This window comes from Plutella xylostella, chromosome 13 (genome assembly GCF_932276165.1).
Source record: "Plutella xylostella chromosome 13, ilPluXylo3.1, whole genome shotgun sequence".
Lineage (NCBI taxonomy): Eukaryota > Metazoa > Arthropoda > Insecta > Lepidoptera > Plutellidae > Plutella > Plutella xylostella.
The window spans coordinates 773,777-788,596 of record NC_063993.1 but is presented as its reverse complement, the minus strand read 5'-3'; the positions used below and the strand labels follow the sequence as shown (position 1 = coordinate 788,596).

Here is a 14,820-nt window from a genome sequence, read left to right as displayed (position 1 = left end):
GTAAATATTTTTCACACTAATAGCATCGAACGATGAAAGGCACACACCAGACAAAGCCGTGAAGACATAAGTAGCTAGAACTGTTCCCTATGTTTACACTGAGGCATTTATACTGATTCATAATTACTATCCATACGTAAAATATGCCCCAAATACTTTCTGTTATTGTTCGATAATGTCCCTAATAAGATTTCGGCGCTGCGGCCCTGGTGGCCACTCTATCTAACGAACGAGTGCTATCATGAAATCCTTTGATATACAATACTAAGAACTATGGAGTGCCAGTCCAAATCTTCTTCGTATATTGTTTGTAGATGCAATCGGTTCGTTTAACTCAACGATAGGGTCGTCGCTATTCGTAAGCTAGAGTGAACCCGCTGCCACTTTGTGTATCGGACGAATTGTTTTTAGATGACCTGATTCTGACACGTAAAACTACTATGTTTAGATTGAGGTTTCAGTCTCACCACTTGGCTTTCGTAAGGGGAAAACTTTTGAAGCTGCTTTAACCTCGCCTCGTAAACAGTTTAAACACTTTCAAAACGCAGATATTCGAAACTAAGGTGTTAATTATAGAGTAAAATATGACTTCAAATCTTAACCATCGTAAATGACAGTATTCATAGGAAAAATATTATTATTTAGCTCTAACATAACATAACACAGTGGACTATTAACTGGGCCGAAAGCACTTGCAATAATATAAGTCAACGGCTAAAAGGCTGTTCAAATGCACATTATCCTTTTGTAGGTAGGTAGACCAGGTATTTATCTACTATAACAAGTTGTGCATTTATAAAAACCATTACAACGGGCCGCAGCGTGCATGTGTTGTGTAGTTCGTAATATCTCCGCCCTAGATCTGTTACTAACCGGCGCGGGAGGTTTTTTCGCTGAGTGAAAAGTTTCTAAGTATTATTTATAAGAAGAAAATAATGTGGTGAAGGGAGAAGCTGCAGTCCTATTTTCGGATTCCATATCGATCGCGATCAGATTGAACCTGAAACCTACGTTTATCTTTGAAATATTTTGGTATCGGACAATAGCAACTGCTAAAATTAGGACATTTACTTATAATACAACCAAACACCTTTAGAAATATACAAATAAATACAAATAAGGAGGCCTATACCCAACAGTGGGCGATAGAAGGATGATGATGATGATGATGATGATGATAGTGTATTCATTATTTTGGTGTAGATTACTTCTTTGTGTCAAGTGTGGACTTGCACATGGCCAATTGTCCAAGTAAAAAAGTAAAGTATTTAGTAGTCACTGACAGGAATTGTTAAATAATGGTAAAAGCGATCGCGATGGGTGTTACAGTCCAATAATAAGGCTTCTGAGGGCTCGGTCCTCTGCGGGTGGTATGTCATTCCCGTTTGACCATAACTGGAGACAGTGGTCGTATATCGGTTACTGATACAATGGCAGAAAAACTTGCCTGGGAAGTGCGGAGGAAGCCGCACTGACTGATTGGCGTCAAACATTTTAACTCGATCGTAAGTTGACAATGATTGATTGCTGAGAGTCCGGGATTATATTTTAAGCTTTTACCTGCGCATTTTTTTGTTTTAAAATGTAGTGATATATTCTATTTAATTGATGTAGATGTGTGAAAGAAAAATAAACAAGGAACTTGTTTATCAAAATCAAATCGTTTATTTGACAAAAGAAAATATTACAACTAAGGTACAAATAGTAGTTGCTTAATAGTAGTTATAAATTTTATTGGTTTTATAACTAACTATAATAAGTGAACACTGAAAACCTAAACTAGGTTAAACCTGTATCATAGGTTTCAGTTTATAATAACTAAGAACCTTTATCTTACCTAATTCTTAATGCATATGCCTTTTTATAACTATTTTGAAAAGAGAGACAATTTTTGAATTTATCTCTGCTGGTGTGGAAACAGAATTTCAAAACAGAGCGCTCGAGTCTTCTGATGTTGTCAACGATATCGGCTTGCCAAGAATACATTTCCACTTTACTGAATTTACAAACAAAATGTCGATCGACCTATTTGTATTGAACAATAAAGTAACAGTAGCAACACGTAGGAATGTGCCTATTAGCGTACCTATAAGCCTATAACACTAAATGAAAAATTCCCTCCAGAAGTTTTTAGGATTCTCGCTCTAGCTCGAATATTCGGATAGATTTTAGGTGCTATTTTCTTTGTCGGTCATCACCATTTGATTCAATTACTTAAGTGCAAAAAAATATCGTTTTATCGCTTTATTTTTTGAAATATCATGTAAAAAATATGTAATCTCTGCAATCAAACCTACGAATAAGCTTACACCTAATACCTATACATATCCTATATACGCTTATCACGGAGAAGGAATGATTTATTGTATCCAACCCTAACTTTAGAAGAGAGTGTTTAAACTTTAATTCCACTGTGACTATCATTATCATCGCTGACTTGAATGCTACTCCTGCCATTATTAGCATGGACAGATGTGATACAAGTGTCCATCACACTCACTAACTCCACTAGAGCCCTGTGTCACTGTGTCCATCTCCCCTAAGTTTAGAAGAGTTACTGTGTCTATCATGTACCTCTCTGACGGTATTCCAGTCCATCTCACTCACTCCCTCCATCTCTCCTCAGGTCCGGGTCCGCGAGTTCACGATCGCGATGCAGCGCTGCCCGTACATCCATGAGATGAAGGAGCGTCTTCTGGGGGCGGGCGAGGAGCGCGGGGTGCGCGTGCAGCCTGCGGGGGGCGCAGGGGCGGGGGCGGGGACAGGGGGGCGCGACCTCGAGCTGCTGCAGGACCCACAAGTGGGGACCATTGTCAAGGTGAGTCCATGACTGGCAAGAGAGGGTTAAGATTCTGAATATAGTTTAGAGTTTAGAGTTAGTCACCATGCTGAAAGCATTCAGCGTCAGTTGCCGACTGCCCAGAGTTACTTAGAGAATACCTAGAGATAATTCTAAATTTTACCTTAATAATTCAAATACCTATATCTTATACGAAAGCAAGGAAATTGAACGTTCTACAACGGTTCAACAATGCTTACGAGACCAGATTTACCTAATCCTAGCATAGCTTCTCATCCTTGATATGGTTCGCCAAAATTTATGTCAGGGATACGTTCGAAACTAATTGTATTAAGCAAAGTTTATGATATAATCCGAAAGAGGTATTATGGTTAATGAAGCGAAATCAATCCCTTGATGTGAGCGCTAGAAGGTTAGGATTAGGATTACGTTGAAAGACCTTGAAAGTTTCATTCATTAGGCATGTAGTTATTTAATTTTCAGAACTTTACTAAACCAGGAGGTTGGAATAAAATACAACGCACAAAAAAAAACACGCACTCACGCCTTGTACTAATGTACTCCCTTGCGGGGTAGGCAGAGGTGCATTGCTGCACCCACTTTTCGCCAGAGTGTTGTGTTAGTCCCAATGTAATAGGGGGCGGGCCTATTGCCATTTTACGGGCACATCCAAGACCCGAGAACAAATATCTGTGTTTAAACAAATATCTGCCCCAGCCGGGAATCGAACCCGGGACCATCGGCTCAGTAGTCAGGGTCACTAACCACTACGCCATTCGGTCGTCGGTAAAATACAACGGTAGCTAGAAATAATATGCAAACTACCATTCCATGTTCATAAGTCCATTTGAACTTGACAATAAATCAGCCATTTTGTTAAAAGCACTAACGTGAGCGGTGAATAGTAATGATCCAATAAATTTTTGAATGAAGTACCTTCCTACCTGTTCAGAACACAAAAGACCTCTTACACAGCAAAGTGCATACTTACACGTCTGTCATGGTAGCACCCTCACCCCTCTCGATATAATTCCATACTCAGGTCCTTTCCATAAGGGTTATATCCACACTACCATCGATTTCGATAATAATCTGCTCATGGTTTCAAGCGAATCTCCCTTCTCTTCACGGGATATTAATAGTGTTCCATTGATGGTATGACGATAAGGAAATGAAGAGTTTTTCATTTGCTACTTTCTTCTTTGCCCTAATTTTGATCATAAGTATTTCCGGCTGCAACTCGACAGCCCTACAATTAAATACATCGAGGGCCCTTTAACTCAACTCTGTTCACCCAATTTTTTTTCTGCTGGTACACTTTTTAAGACTTGAATGCTGTTAACAGAATTCGCTTCGGTACATGGTACCTCTATCACGTAGGGTGTAAGCAATCAGTTCTTGGTGTTCACTGAACTACCTCACCCAATAATGTATATGTACTTCCCTTTGCATCTTATTATACGTAGGTACTAATTAAGTATCGTATCTCTGCGATGAAGCTTCCATAAAACCACCTCTTCAGCTTTATACCAACACTCTAATACTCTTGTTTCACCTACCGAGTAGAGTGGCGAGACAGTATCTTCGGCCGATCCTCGACCAATGAACGACTTGCAATTGCACTCGGGTGCTCGGCCGAGGATACTTTCCCAGCAACTCTACTCGGCAGTTGTAATCAAGGAATAAAAATAAGTCCTCTAGAACCCCATCTAACCCTCTCCACCCTTCCAGCTGAATTCCGACGGCTACGGTCTGCACACGTCGCCGGCGCGCGCGCCGCTGGTGACGGACGAGTGCGACGCGCCTGCGCACGAGACCGACGCGCTGACGCCCAGCGACGTGACGCTGCGGCCGCGCGCCTGCTGCCAGCCCGATGTCGTGCCCAAGAATGCTAAGTGAGTGTTTTGGATATGATGGTTGTTATTTTCCACTTTCAGGGCTGCTGATCGTAAGGGTTTGAAGATGGAGAGACCACGGATATATTTTTTTTACAACGTTCTCAAATAAGAGTTCCCAGATAACAAGCAACCAAAGTTGCCTATTAGCAGACTGTAGAGGTATTGAGATCTAATGCGTAAGATATACATTTTTAGACAGGCAGCGGTTGGAAATCACTTAGGTCCATTACATAACTCGTATTTAACCTATCAAAAGCTCTTATCGGACATTATTGACCTGATAAAAACCTTTACCGGACAATGGTTTTTATTCCCGAGCGGACAATTTATGTTTATAAATAAATAAAAGAGCGGAAGCGACGATCAAAGCGAACCCAAGCTTCGGTGGACAATCAGCCGACGTGGATCCCCTACGTCAGTGTGCGTAAACCCATTATACACGTTACATCATACAAAATGACCCTTAATTACTAGCCACTATAGAGACCAAATCAACGCAGGCCTTGAGTAAACGCAAAGGTTTTAAAAGGCTTTTAAAGTGTGTAGGTGCCCTTAATGTGGGACAGTGAGTTACTTGGAGACTAATTTTAGCATACGTCATAGTCAAAGTTAGATCAAAAGATGTTTTGGCTAGTCCAGCATTTAAAAGCTTTATTGAGGTATTACAAAGATCTGAAGAAGATGAGAGGGCAATGGGAGCCATGGGAAATGGTAACTGTCGGTTTTCATTGGTTGAATTTAATTTAATGGAACTTTTACAATGAAAAATATTTCAAGACAATGGTTAGGTACTTAAAATTAAAGATAAGCTCCAAATTGAGTTGAAAATAAATTTATAAGCAAACAAAGGAATAGTTAAACAAGGTCAAGTTTCGTTTCAAAACCATCAAAATAAATAGATTCATTTTGTATCAGCTTGGGTTCTACCTTTTATGGCATAAGATTTTTTTGCCTAATCTCGTATTGCATAGTAACGTTTGGTCAAAGTCTCGTTACGCCGAAAATCGTATGGCATAAATCTCGTTTAGTAAAAAGTTATTTCGCATAACATTGTTTAGCCTAATAATGGTATGGCCAAATCTTGAATAGCCTAATAATGCTAATGATAACATTAGGAGAAACAAGATTATACATAGGTATAGACGAACATAAATTTGAGCAAACGAAACTTAGGTGTTTAAAGATTGTGCCTAAAGAGTTTTAGACGAAACGAGCCTTATGCCACATAAGTCTTGGCAAAGTGATGGTTCGGCCAAAAAAGTTTAGACCATACGAGTTATGCGAAATGAGTTTTGGTCAATAAAGATTATGCCAGATGAGCGGAACCCATCAGCTTGACTAGAAAAGGTAAAATATAGTTCAACTTTTAAATTTTCTTGACTATGGAAAGATTCATACCTTGAATATTTATTTATTGCAAATCTGTAGATTGTCCTTCTTGTCCTTACTAACCTTACAATTAGTAACTTTAGTCCTTACTTAACTTAAGGAGAAGCTGCTATTATCTACTACTGGCTCATCACTTCAGACTTGTCAATGTTTATTATTATTAGTTTATTACACAATACCCCAGCCATTAGCATAGCCCTGAATAATGTAAGCCGAGAATTATAGCACTAGAATACTAAACAGATCCTACGTCTAGATATTACCGCTTTGCGACATAAATTAGCATGCTTCTAATCGGCTTTTCTTTCAGTAAGATTACGTCATGCTATCTTAATTAGAAAACAACAAAACGTTATCTCTCATCTCTATTTAAAGGGGTGGTTCAAATGAAAAGGCTAGCCTTGACCGAAGCTCTTATTTCTATCTACCTCTATTTCGTGCCTATTAATACCTACTCACTCACACAAAGAGCTGAGTTCAGTGACCTAGAGTGTACGTATTGAGGGGCTATTGAAATTCGTATGAAAAGTAGCTTTCTTTTCTTATCCCCTGGTATTCATTGGGTTGTTGAATGGCAGTTTTGTACTTGAGATGAGCTCGTGAGCGGACATGCAGCATGCTTTGTTAGGGTTGCCACTTGCAGAGGGGTGTAACTGGGACAGTGGAGTATCTCTGTACACATTCAGTTTAGTATGCAGTTTTTTTACCAAAGGCTTGTTGAAAGGTGTTTAAAATTACATTGCATTGCATTATTTTGTAATATTTATTAATTAATTGATAGTATTTTTTGTTCAAAGTACTTTTTATTTTTATTTTAAAAAGTACTTTAGGTCAGAATTTTCACTGCGCCTCCGCTCCGCCTAGATTTTTAACGGATGAACAAAACATTTGGTATTAAAAATAAATACTCCATATAATAAATTAACACAAGCCATCAATGAATCATCATCATCAGCAAATAGCCACTGTAGACATAATATCCTTCTACCAAAGAGCGCCAAAAACTTTCCACAGGCATCCAGTAATGTATCACAAAATACGTCTTCAAAGACGCGGCCATAACACTTACAGGCAGATACTATAAACCTACCCCACTGTCACCGTTCTGCCAAGTTATCTCACGCCCGGGTGTGGTACTGTGGGGTGACGTGGGGGTGTGGGGCACGGTGGGGCACGGGGGGGCACGTGGGGCAGGGTGGGGCCGGGTCAGTGGGTCGCTCGCGCAGCCTCCCCGCTCTCCCGGAGAGATGTTCCTGTATCGACCGCGTGCCGCCAAATTCGTCAGGGTTGACACTTTTTCGACTTATTGGATAATTTTAGGCGTTTTTTTGGGGTGTCCGATTTTTATGACTCATTAGGAGTAGGAGTATGTAGGTTTGAGATGGGGTTTAATAGTGAAATTTTTAAAGAGTACACCTATGTACTTACATAGTTGTACTCTTTAAAAATGCAAGTAAAGGTAAGGGCAATAATTTTGTAATTTCTAGATAGACCGCTATCAATAGAAATGATTAAGCAAGTAGTTCGGGTACCTACCTTGGCCATGTAGCATGATAGCATCACATCACAAATCTTTTTCAGTTGATGATCAATGTTAATGTGACACAGTGTTCTCTCGTTAATTATTTACAGAACGAAATAGAAATAGGAATGATGATGTCAAATAATGCTGACTTAAATAATGTATGATATCAGGGTGCTCCCATGTCATCTCTAGGAATATCGATGACTTAGTACACTCCTAATTGAAATTACCAATGGCATATTTACTGGCGCGCAGAATTTCAGAGGGAATTATTTAAATGCATATAAACATACACAAACATTTTGTAGTGGTTAGTGACCCTCACTGCTATGCCGAAGGTCTCGAGTTCAATTTTCGGCCGGGGCACGTAATACCTACAGGCTCTGGTTAGTTTGGGGTCGGATGGCCGTGTGTGAGATGTCCCCACATTTTATTATTATTATGTTATATTATGGCGGACCTAATAAAACAAAAAATCGAAGTCTAAAACTCAATGAACAGATCACATCAAACGCGAGCATTGAACACTCGTAGCTGCCTAAATGGCATTATGACGTCGAGATTACGACCCTCCGTAAAGAGTGCAATTTACGGAGGGTGCAACAACCAGAGGGTGACACCCCTAGGGCTCTCCTACTGCGCAGCATCCGAGCCCGCGCAGCGCCGGCCGCCACTCGCGACTCGCGCCGCGTCTGGACGCTCGTCCCGTCCCTGCCCCGTCCTCCACCCCGCCATGGCTTCCCCATAAGCACCTACCCTCATCGCACCATGGGCAAGGACAAGCATCAGCCGACCGAGGCCGATGTGAAAGTGGCGACGGTGAACTTGGAGTCCATAGACAATATGGCGACGCTCCCGGTGGGCCAACACCTGCAGCAGGGCAGTGACTCCGCCATCGCTGAGAAGCATAATTCTACGAATAAGGAGATGGAGCTGAAGTGCGTGCAGCCGAAGCCGTCTAAGAAGTATGTTGTTCATTGTTTCATGTAGAGATAGTGGCTTGGCTCTTGGTTTATGCGTTCGGGAGAATTTGATTCTGCGTTACGGTTTCATTTAACTATAACTTTTTTTTTTGTATAAGTTTTAGTACTTACCTACTGCTGAAGATGTCTGCTTTGTCTATACGGGAGGAAATAACGCCTTAACTTTTTCAGTGTTCTTTTGATATTTTATTGAAGTACCTATACTATATCTTAATTACTAATTAATTTTACAATGCTATTACATGGAGTATTATTTTCTACTTAACTATAGTTGGTACCTAAAATAGTAGGTACGAACTATATAGGTACCTATCAGATCCGAGATCATTGAACCCGCACCGCTCTGCGCATGTCCGAAGCGTAGATTCCGGAATCGAAAATTTCCAGGGAACAAAACAAATATAATTAGTGAATCTGCCCGCATCTACGAGTTAGTTTGAATTACTGATGGAATTTGTTACAAAATCATGACTTTGTATCTGACTAGAACCTTCACGAAATACAGGCTGACAAAAAAGATCAATGTTTTTATTCGACGCAAATATATATTTATACAAATAGATATGATCTTATTAATTTGATTATCAAACTAAATTAATAAATGAATAAAACTTCTAAACCGCCCAAACAAGTCATAGTTGTAGTGTCGGTCTCACTACAACTTTGGCTTGTTGAAACAAAAGTAATCCCACAAATAAATATTTATAGCCTCCATATAATCTCAACAAGCAATCCAAAAGCTCAAATTAAAAGCTCAAATAATTATTCAAACAACCAAACCATAACAAAAGACAAACAAACAAAATTGATTTAATCTATTATTGAATTACAAGACAACAGATACACAAACAGGTTAAACTTATAACACCCATTTTTTCAGAAGCCAACATACATCAATAGAAACCAACAAAACATAAATCACTTATCCCAAGACTTGTTTACCAACCGTCCCTTTGTCTTTGTTTCTAGAACATCGCTGTTTATCATTTCGAGCTTCATCTACGCGAAGCTGTTGGTCGTTGTGTGCATCGCTTACGTCATCAGTGACGTCATCACACACAACCTACCCCTATACTACTATGAAGGGTTCTTCACCTACCTGTATGGCATGAGCATACTGTTCTTGCTTTACGTCTTCTGCTTCTTACTCCAAGGTCAGTATCGGGTCAATGATTTCAATTGGAAATTTTAAATTGTTATTGTTACAATGCTTACTGTCAAGACATGTAGTACTTAATATCAAGGAGCACTGTCCGCGGAACACTGTTTGCATCATTTTGTATGAAATATTTATTTTTGACATGATCATCTATGAAGTCTAAACCTACGTAAGTTTTTGTGCTCACGTCAAATTTTATTTGGTATAGAAAGCGCGTGCTGCAGTGGAAGCCCACCGAAGCCGAAGCCTCCACCAAAGGAGAAGAAACCCAAGAAAGAAAAGGAAAAGAAAATTAAAGACAAGGAAGGAAAGGAAGGCAAAGATGGAAAGGACGGCAAGAAGGAAGGCAAGTCCAAGGACAAAGACAAGGACAAGGACAAGGAAGCTGGAAAAGAGAAGCCAACTAAAGAATCCAAGAAACAAAACCAATTCCAGGTGACTAAAAACATAACAGCACATTTTATTTGTATCTAACTTAAAATCATCAGTATCATCACAAACAACCGTTGTCGCTTACGTGTTCCGTATTTATTTTGTACGTTAACAAACACCACAATCAATGTTTATTATTGTTTAATCTTTTTACTAGTTGTCATTTGATTTGGAGCACACGTTTTATTTTTTGATAGTTGTTTGACACCACGTGTTCGAAGCCGCGTTAACAAGCAGCATGACCCCTTTTGTTTACACCGCCTACTTTTGTTTTGTTTTTTCCATATCCTTTGGACAGGAGGTGTATCCTCGTAAGATGCGCGATAAAGTCCGTGACCAACAAATTCAAATGGCGTTATTGTATGCGTCAGAACCTGACCAGGTGAGGCTTCTATTGACGCAGCACGATTGACCACGCCCACTTCACTATCAACGCTTTGGATGTGCTGATGTAGACTTGTGCTTCTGTTCGAGCTGCCAACTGTTCCTCCTGTACAAAGCTTAGCAGTATTTATTGTGTGTGTGCCACCATCATTCATTTTCATTTCGTTATTTTAAATTACATTATCACTTTATGTTTATCCATTGTGAGCTCCATCATTCTGCACGTTTGATTAACATTTCTTGTTTTCAATATTTTAGCTAAGTAGGTATATTCGAAATAAACCCAGTGTGTTAATGATGTGAAGTATCTATTTTCCTACTATCTACAGGTACATTATACCAATAGTATTTTGATAAGCTATGAAAAACAACTTATAATATTTGTTTAGCTAACACCAAAGTAACTCACAAGAAGAAAGAAACAGATAATTAATATTATGTATTTACATCTAACTGAGTAGGATCTATAATTAACGAGCAACATGAAAACTAAAATTAATTGTTCATAGCAGCAGGATGTCGTCGAGTTGGAGTCGGGTCCAGCGGTCTCCGGGCCCACGCGCCGCCGCAAGACTTCACAGAACGACCACAGCCATGGCAGCTTCTTCCTCAGGATTGGAGCTATCGGTAATTTTATTGACTCTTTCTTTTCAAAAACCATCAATACTTGAAAGACAAGGGTCTTTAACAGTAGATATAAAAGAAGAAAATAGAGATAAGAGAAGAAAGGGAATGTAATTCGTTTCTTTATTATGTTTCAGCATTCGGTCTGGGCACGATGGTGTACAATGGTCTGGAGTTTGGCACATTCTTTGAGCTGCCGCTGGATTCTCCGTGCTACCTGATACTGAAGGGTGTCAACCCTGTCCTGCAAATGGTCTTCACCTTCATGCAAATGTACTTCATCTTCATGAACTCAAGGGTATGATTCATATTTTTCTTTACCATCTAATATAGCCTTTGAATGCTTGCTTGATGGAATATGACGAGTACCTTTTACATGTCTTTCTTTTCTTGCAGTTGAACATTCATCGTTTCAAAGTCATTGCGCGATTCGGTCTGATGCACGTCGTAGCTACCAACATTTGTGTGTGGATTCGGACCCTAGTATTGGAGTCTTTGAAGGAAATCACAGACTACCACGTCAGGAACCCCCTGGGAATCACTGGCGAAACTGTTCTTGGTAGTAAGTGAAATATTTAATGATGTAAACTTATTAAGTTCCATTAAAAGTTATCATTCTTATCCTAAATTAATGTTACAGAAGTTATTCGCAAGCATACCTTACGACACTCTGGTAAAGTGATGGGTGCTGTTGCCTCTACCACTGCCAGCATTGTATCCACTGCTGCGACCACTGCCAAGGCAGCCGGTGGACAGGTATTGAACGCTGTGACCACCACTCCGGTAGCAATTACAACATCTACCACTACTAGTAAGTGTTTACTGTGAAACTTCTCTTGTCATTTTATCTAAATGGTATTCACCTAAAATGTGTCAGTGTTTACTAAATGTCTCACCTTACTAAAATATGCATTAGTTTTTGCATGACTAAAAAATGTTTCGTACTAATTTTTTCAGCGACCACTCCTTCGTCGTATTTCGGTGGAGGTTTTGTTCCTAAGTCGAAAATCATTGATACCATTAGAAGTACCATAGGATACGATGCAGATAATGCTTACGGTCGACACTTGCAAGACGCTTGGCCCAATGATAATCCTTTTACAACAACATCCACTGTTGCACCACCATATACGAAACCAACTGAAAAGGCAACCTCTACCGCCATGTTGGAAGTATTCCAGTGGCTTTATTCCTCAACTGTCAGGCCTATTGCGGACACGATATCCACTTGGGCCCCGACCTCTACCCCTGTGACGTACGCTACAGCTAAAGACGAATGGGGAAATAGTATTGAGACTTATCGTGTTGATGAACCACCGCATTGGCCAGGTTTGTCATTGGAGTGTCGTTACGGTCCTCTTGGTTTTGCCAGATCACCACTTTTTGTTGCAGCACTGTTATCTGTTTGTTTTCGTCACCGTTTTATAATAATATTTGTTTTTTGCATGGTCGTTTTTATGTTGATCATACACATCAAAATCCTTGGTAATAGTTTTATAAGTTTCATTATTTCTTAGATGTTTAGTAGTAGCTAGGTACTAAACTTGTTACCGTTAATTTAGAGTAATTCGAATACCTTTTCAAATTATTATTATTTTGTAAGTAAGTAGGTCGTATAGTACAATTTCAAATCCATCGTCTTCAAAATGAAAACGTATTCATTAAACCATCTTAATTTAATTTTCAGTAAACAACCAAACCGAGCTGTTTGAATCGTTTGACAACCTGAGCCCAGCGGCTTGGATCTCCCAGGTCGACAACACCACGGTTTGTGGAAGGAATCCGATTATGGGAACGATTGTCGCTGACGCCGCCCCCTACCTCTACCCCTTCATCATCGAATACTCTCTGATTGGCGCTGCGGTCATTTACGTCATGTGGAAGCACATTGGTCGCTACCCGAGGTATGTATAGATCTATGTTACTAACATATCTATTTAATTGGTTTAGTTTTAGTCTTAGAATATTGAATTAGACCAATCTTTTTGACCCTGTAATTACTACATCATAACCCTTAATTTATAACGTTCTGAGACCAAACTATCATTCCTTGTTTTAACCATCAGCTAGTATCAGTCCCTAGAGTAGCCTTAACTAACAGCATCCAACCATAACAGTAACCTATTTCCACGTGTGCATGGGTTTGAGTAGATACCTAGTAACATCAAACCCAGAAGGGTGCGTACTGACGCGTACGTACGTGTTTGCAGCGTGGCCAACGACGAAGATCTGGAAAGACGTCTGGAGGCTGTTCTATCCCGCAGGGCGGCAGCGCTCGCGGCGGCGCAGCGCGGCAACCGCGTGGACTGCGCCGGCGCCTCCAAGGGACTCTTCTGTGGACTTCTGTTACTCGTGGCCTCATTGATCTGCTTGATTCTGTTCTTCGTCTTGATCAGACACCAAGAACTAAAGAGAATATCGATTTATCTGGCCGATGTGTCCCACTGCGCTTTGATGGTGCTTTCGATATTGGCAATTTTGATCGGATTTATACGGTAAGTTTCATAATTAATTTGATTTATACTTATCAGTTTTAATTATGTAGTTAGATATTTTTTTTACTTATGTTGTTATGTTTTCTTTTCCTCCTACCTACCCTTTAACCTATCCCACATCCTCAATGCTCCACTTTACTTATATTTCCACGTGTTTTATATCACGCGTGCTTGTTTTTATTTCATTTCAAACTTTTGATTTCATTTTCATTTTGTGTTTTTACGCACAATCTTTTATTTAAACCTAATGGTGTGACTCTCATGTGTTACCATGTGTGGTGTTTCTTTTTAAACTAAAGTGGTCGCAATATGAAATGGAGCCCCTCCCCCTTTACTGATCCTATCTACAGGGTGCAATCCTTGAAGTTCCGTGCTGAGGAGCAGTCGGACCTGAACGACATCTTGCTCCGCGTGTCTGCCTTCGGTCTCTTCATCTACGCCGTGTTCAGCGTCATCGCCGGAGGGATGGGCATGTTCACTCACGAGCCGAACCTCCTCGTCATGATCACCGGCACCTTGAGCGTATTCCAGGTTTGTTTACACTACGATATTTAATTGATGTCTTTGAACTTCGTTGAATATTTACGCATGACTTTGTTATCATCTTCATACGTTTTCCCAAAACCTTTACCTTTGTGAACTAAATCCATTTTCTTCCACCATCCCCAGGTGATCCTGCAGATGCTGTTCATCGCGGACGTGTCCCGGCGCCGCGTGCACTTGCCCGAACAGGAGCGCACCAAGCCGGCGCGCCAGGCCGTCACCTTCCTGCTCATCTGCAACGTCACCATGTGGCTCATCTACACCTTTGAGGCCCAGAAAGTCCTCGCCAACCCGGTATGTTGATTTTACTGCTACTAAATTTTGAACTTCTGCTTTTTCTTCAACGCGTATGACTAGATTAACCATAGTCTGTTAGATTATTAACATCCCCGTTAGATGGTTATGTCATCAATTGAACGTCATCTCCATTTTAAATTCTTGACAGATGTGTCAAATTTCAACAACTAATCCCAAGTAATCCTAATAACAAGTTCTGATCTAACAGAGTATGGTGAAACTGGGGCTTTAGTTGTTAATTTGATCCGTGTCTCTTGTATTTATTACACTTGTCATTTGACTCTCCCTAAA

General features: G+C 40.1%; 1 protein-coding gene across 13 annotated transcripts in view; it reads left to right on the top strand.

Moving 5' to 3' along the window:
- Positions 1 to 14,820, top strand: part of LOC105398226 (proton channel OtopLc) — a 35,705-nt gene that overhangs the window by 18,223 nt on the left and 2,662 nt on the right. For 5 of the 13 annotated variants that reach the window (XM_038111926.2, XM_038111928.2, XM_048624904.1 and 2 more), the window contains exons 2-15: positions 2,627 to 2,818; positions 4,532 to 4,695; positions 9,565 to 9,749; positions 9,963 to 10,189; positions 10,485 to 10,568; positions 11,080 to 11,197; positions 11,332 to 11,492; positions 11,591 to 11,756; positions 11,835 to 12,005; positions 12,152 to 12,523; positions 12,882 to 13,098; positions 13,405 to 13,689; positions 13,989 to 14,220; positions 14,359 to 14,526. In XM_038111926.2, coding sequence (XP_037967854.2) covers positions 2,654 to 2,818; positions 4,532 to 4,695; positions 9,565 to 9,749; positions 9,963 to 10,189; positions 10,485 to 10,568; positions 11,080 to 11,197; positions 11,332 to 11,492; positions 11,591 to 11,756; positions 11,835 to 12,005; positions 12,152 to 12,523; positions 12,882 to 13,098; positions 13,405 to 13,689; positions 13,989 to 14,220; positions 14,359 to 14,526 — 2,715 coding nt within the window. In that variant the 5' untranslated portion in view covers positions 2,627 to 2,653. Of the gene's footprint in view, positions 1 to 2,626; positions 2,819 to 4,531; positions 4,696 to 8,162; positions 8,578 to 9,564; positions 9,750 to 9,962; positions 10,190 to 10,484; positions 10,569 to 11,079; positions 11,198 to 11,331; positions 11,493 to 11,590; positions 11,757 to 11,834; positions 12,006 to 12,151; positions 12,524 to 12,881; positions 13,099 to 13,404; positions 13,690 to 13,988; positions 14,221 to 14,358; positions 14,527 to 14,820 lie in introns of those variants that run through there. The other 8 variants (XM_038111930.2, XM_038111932.2, XM_038111931.2 and 5 more) reach the window with 8 other exon arrangements.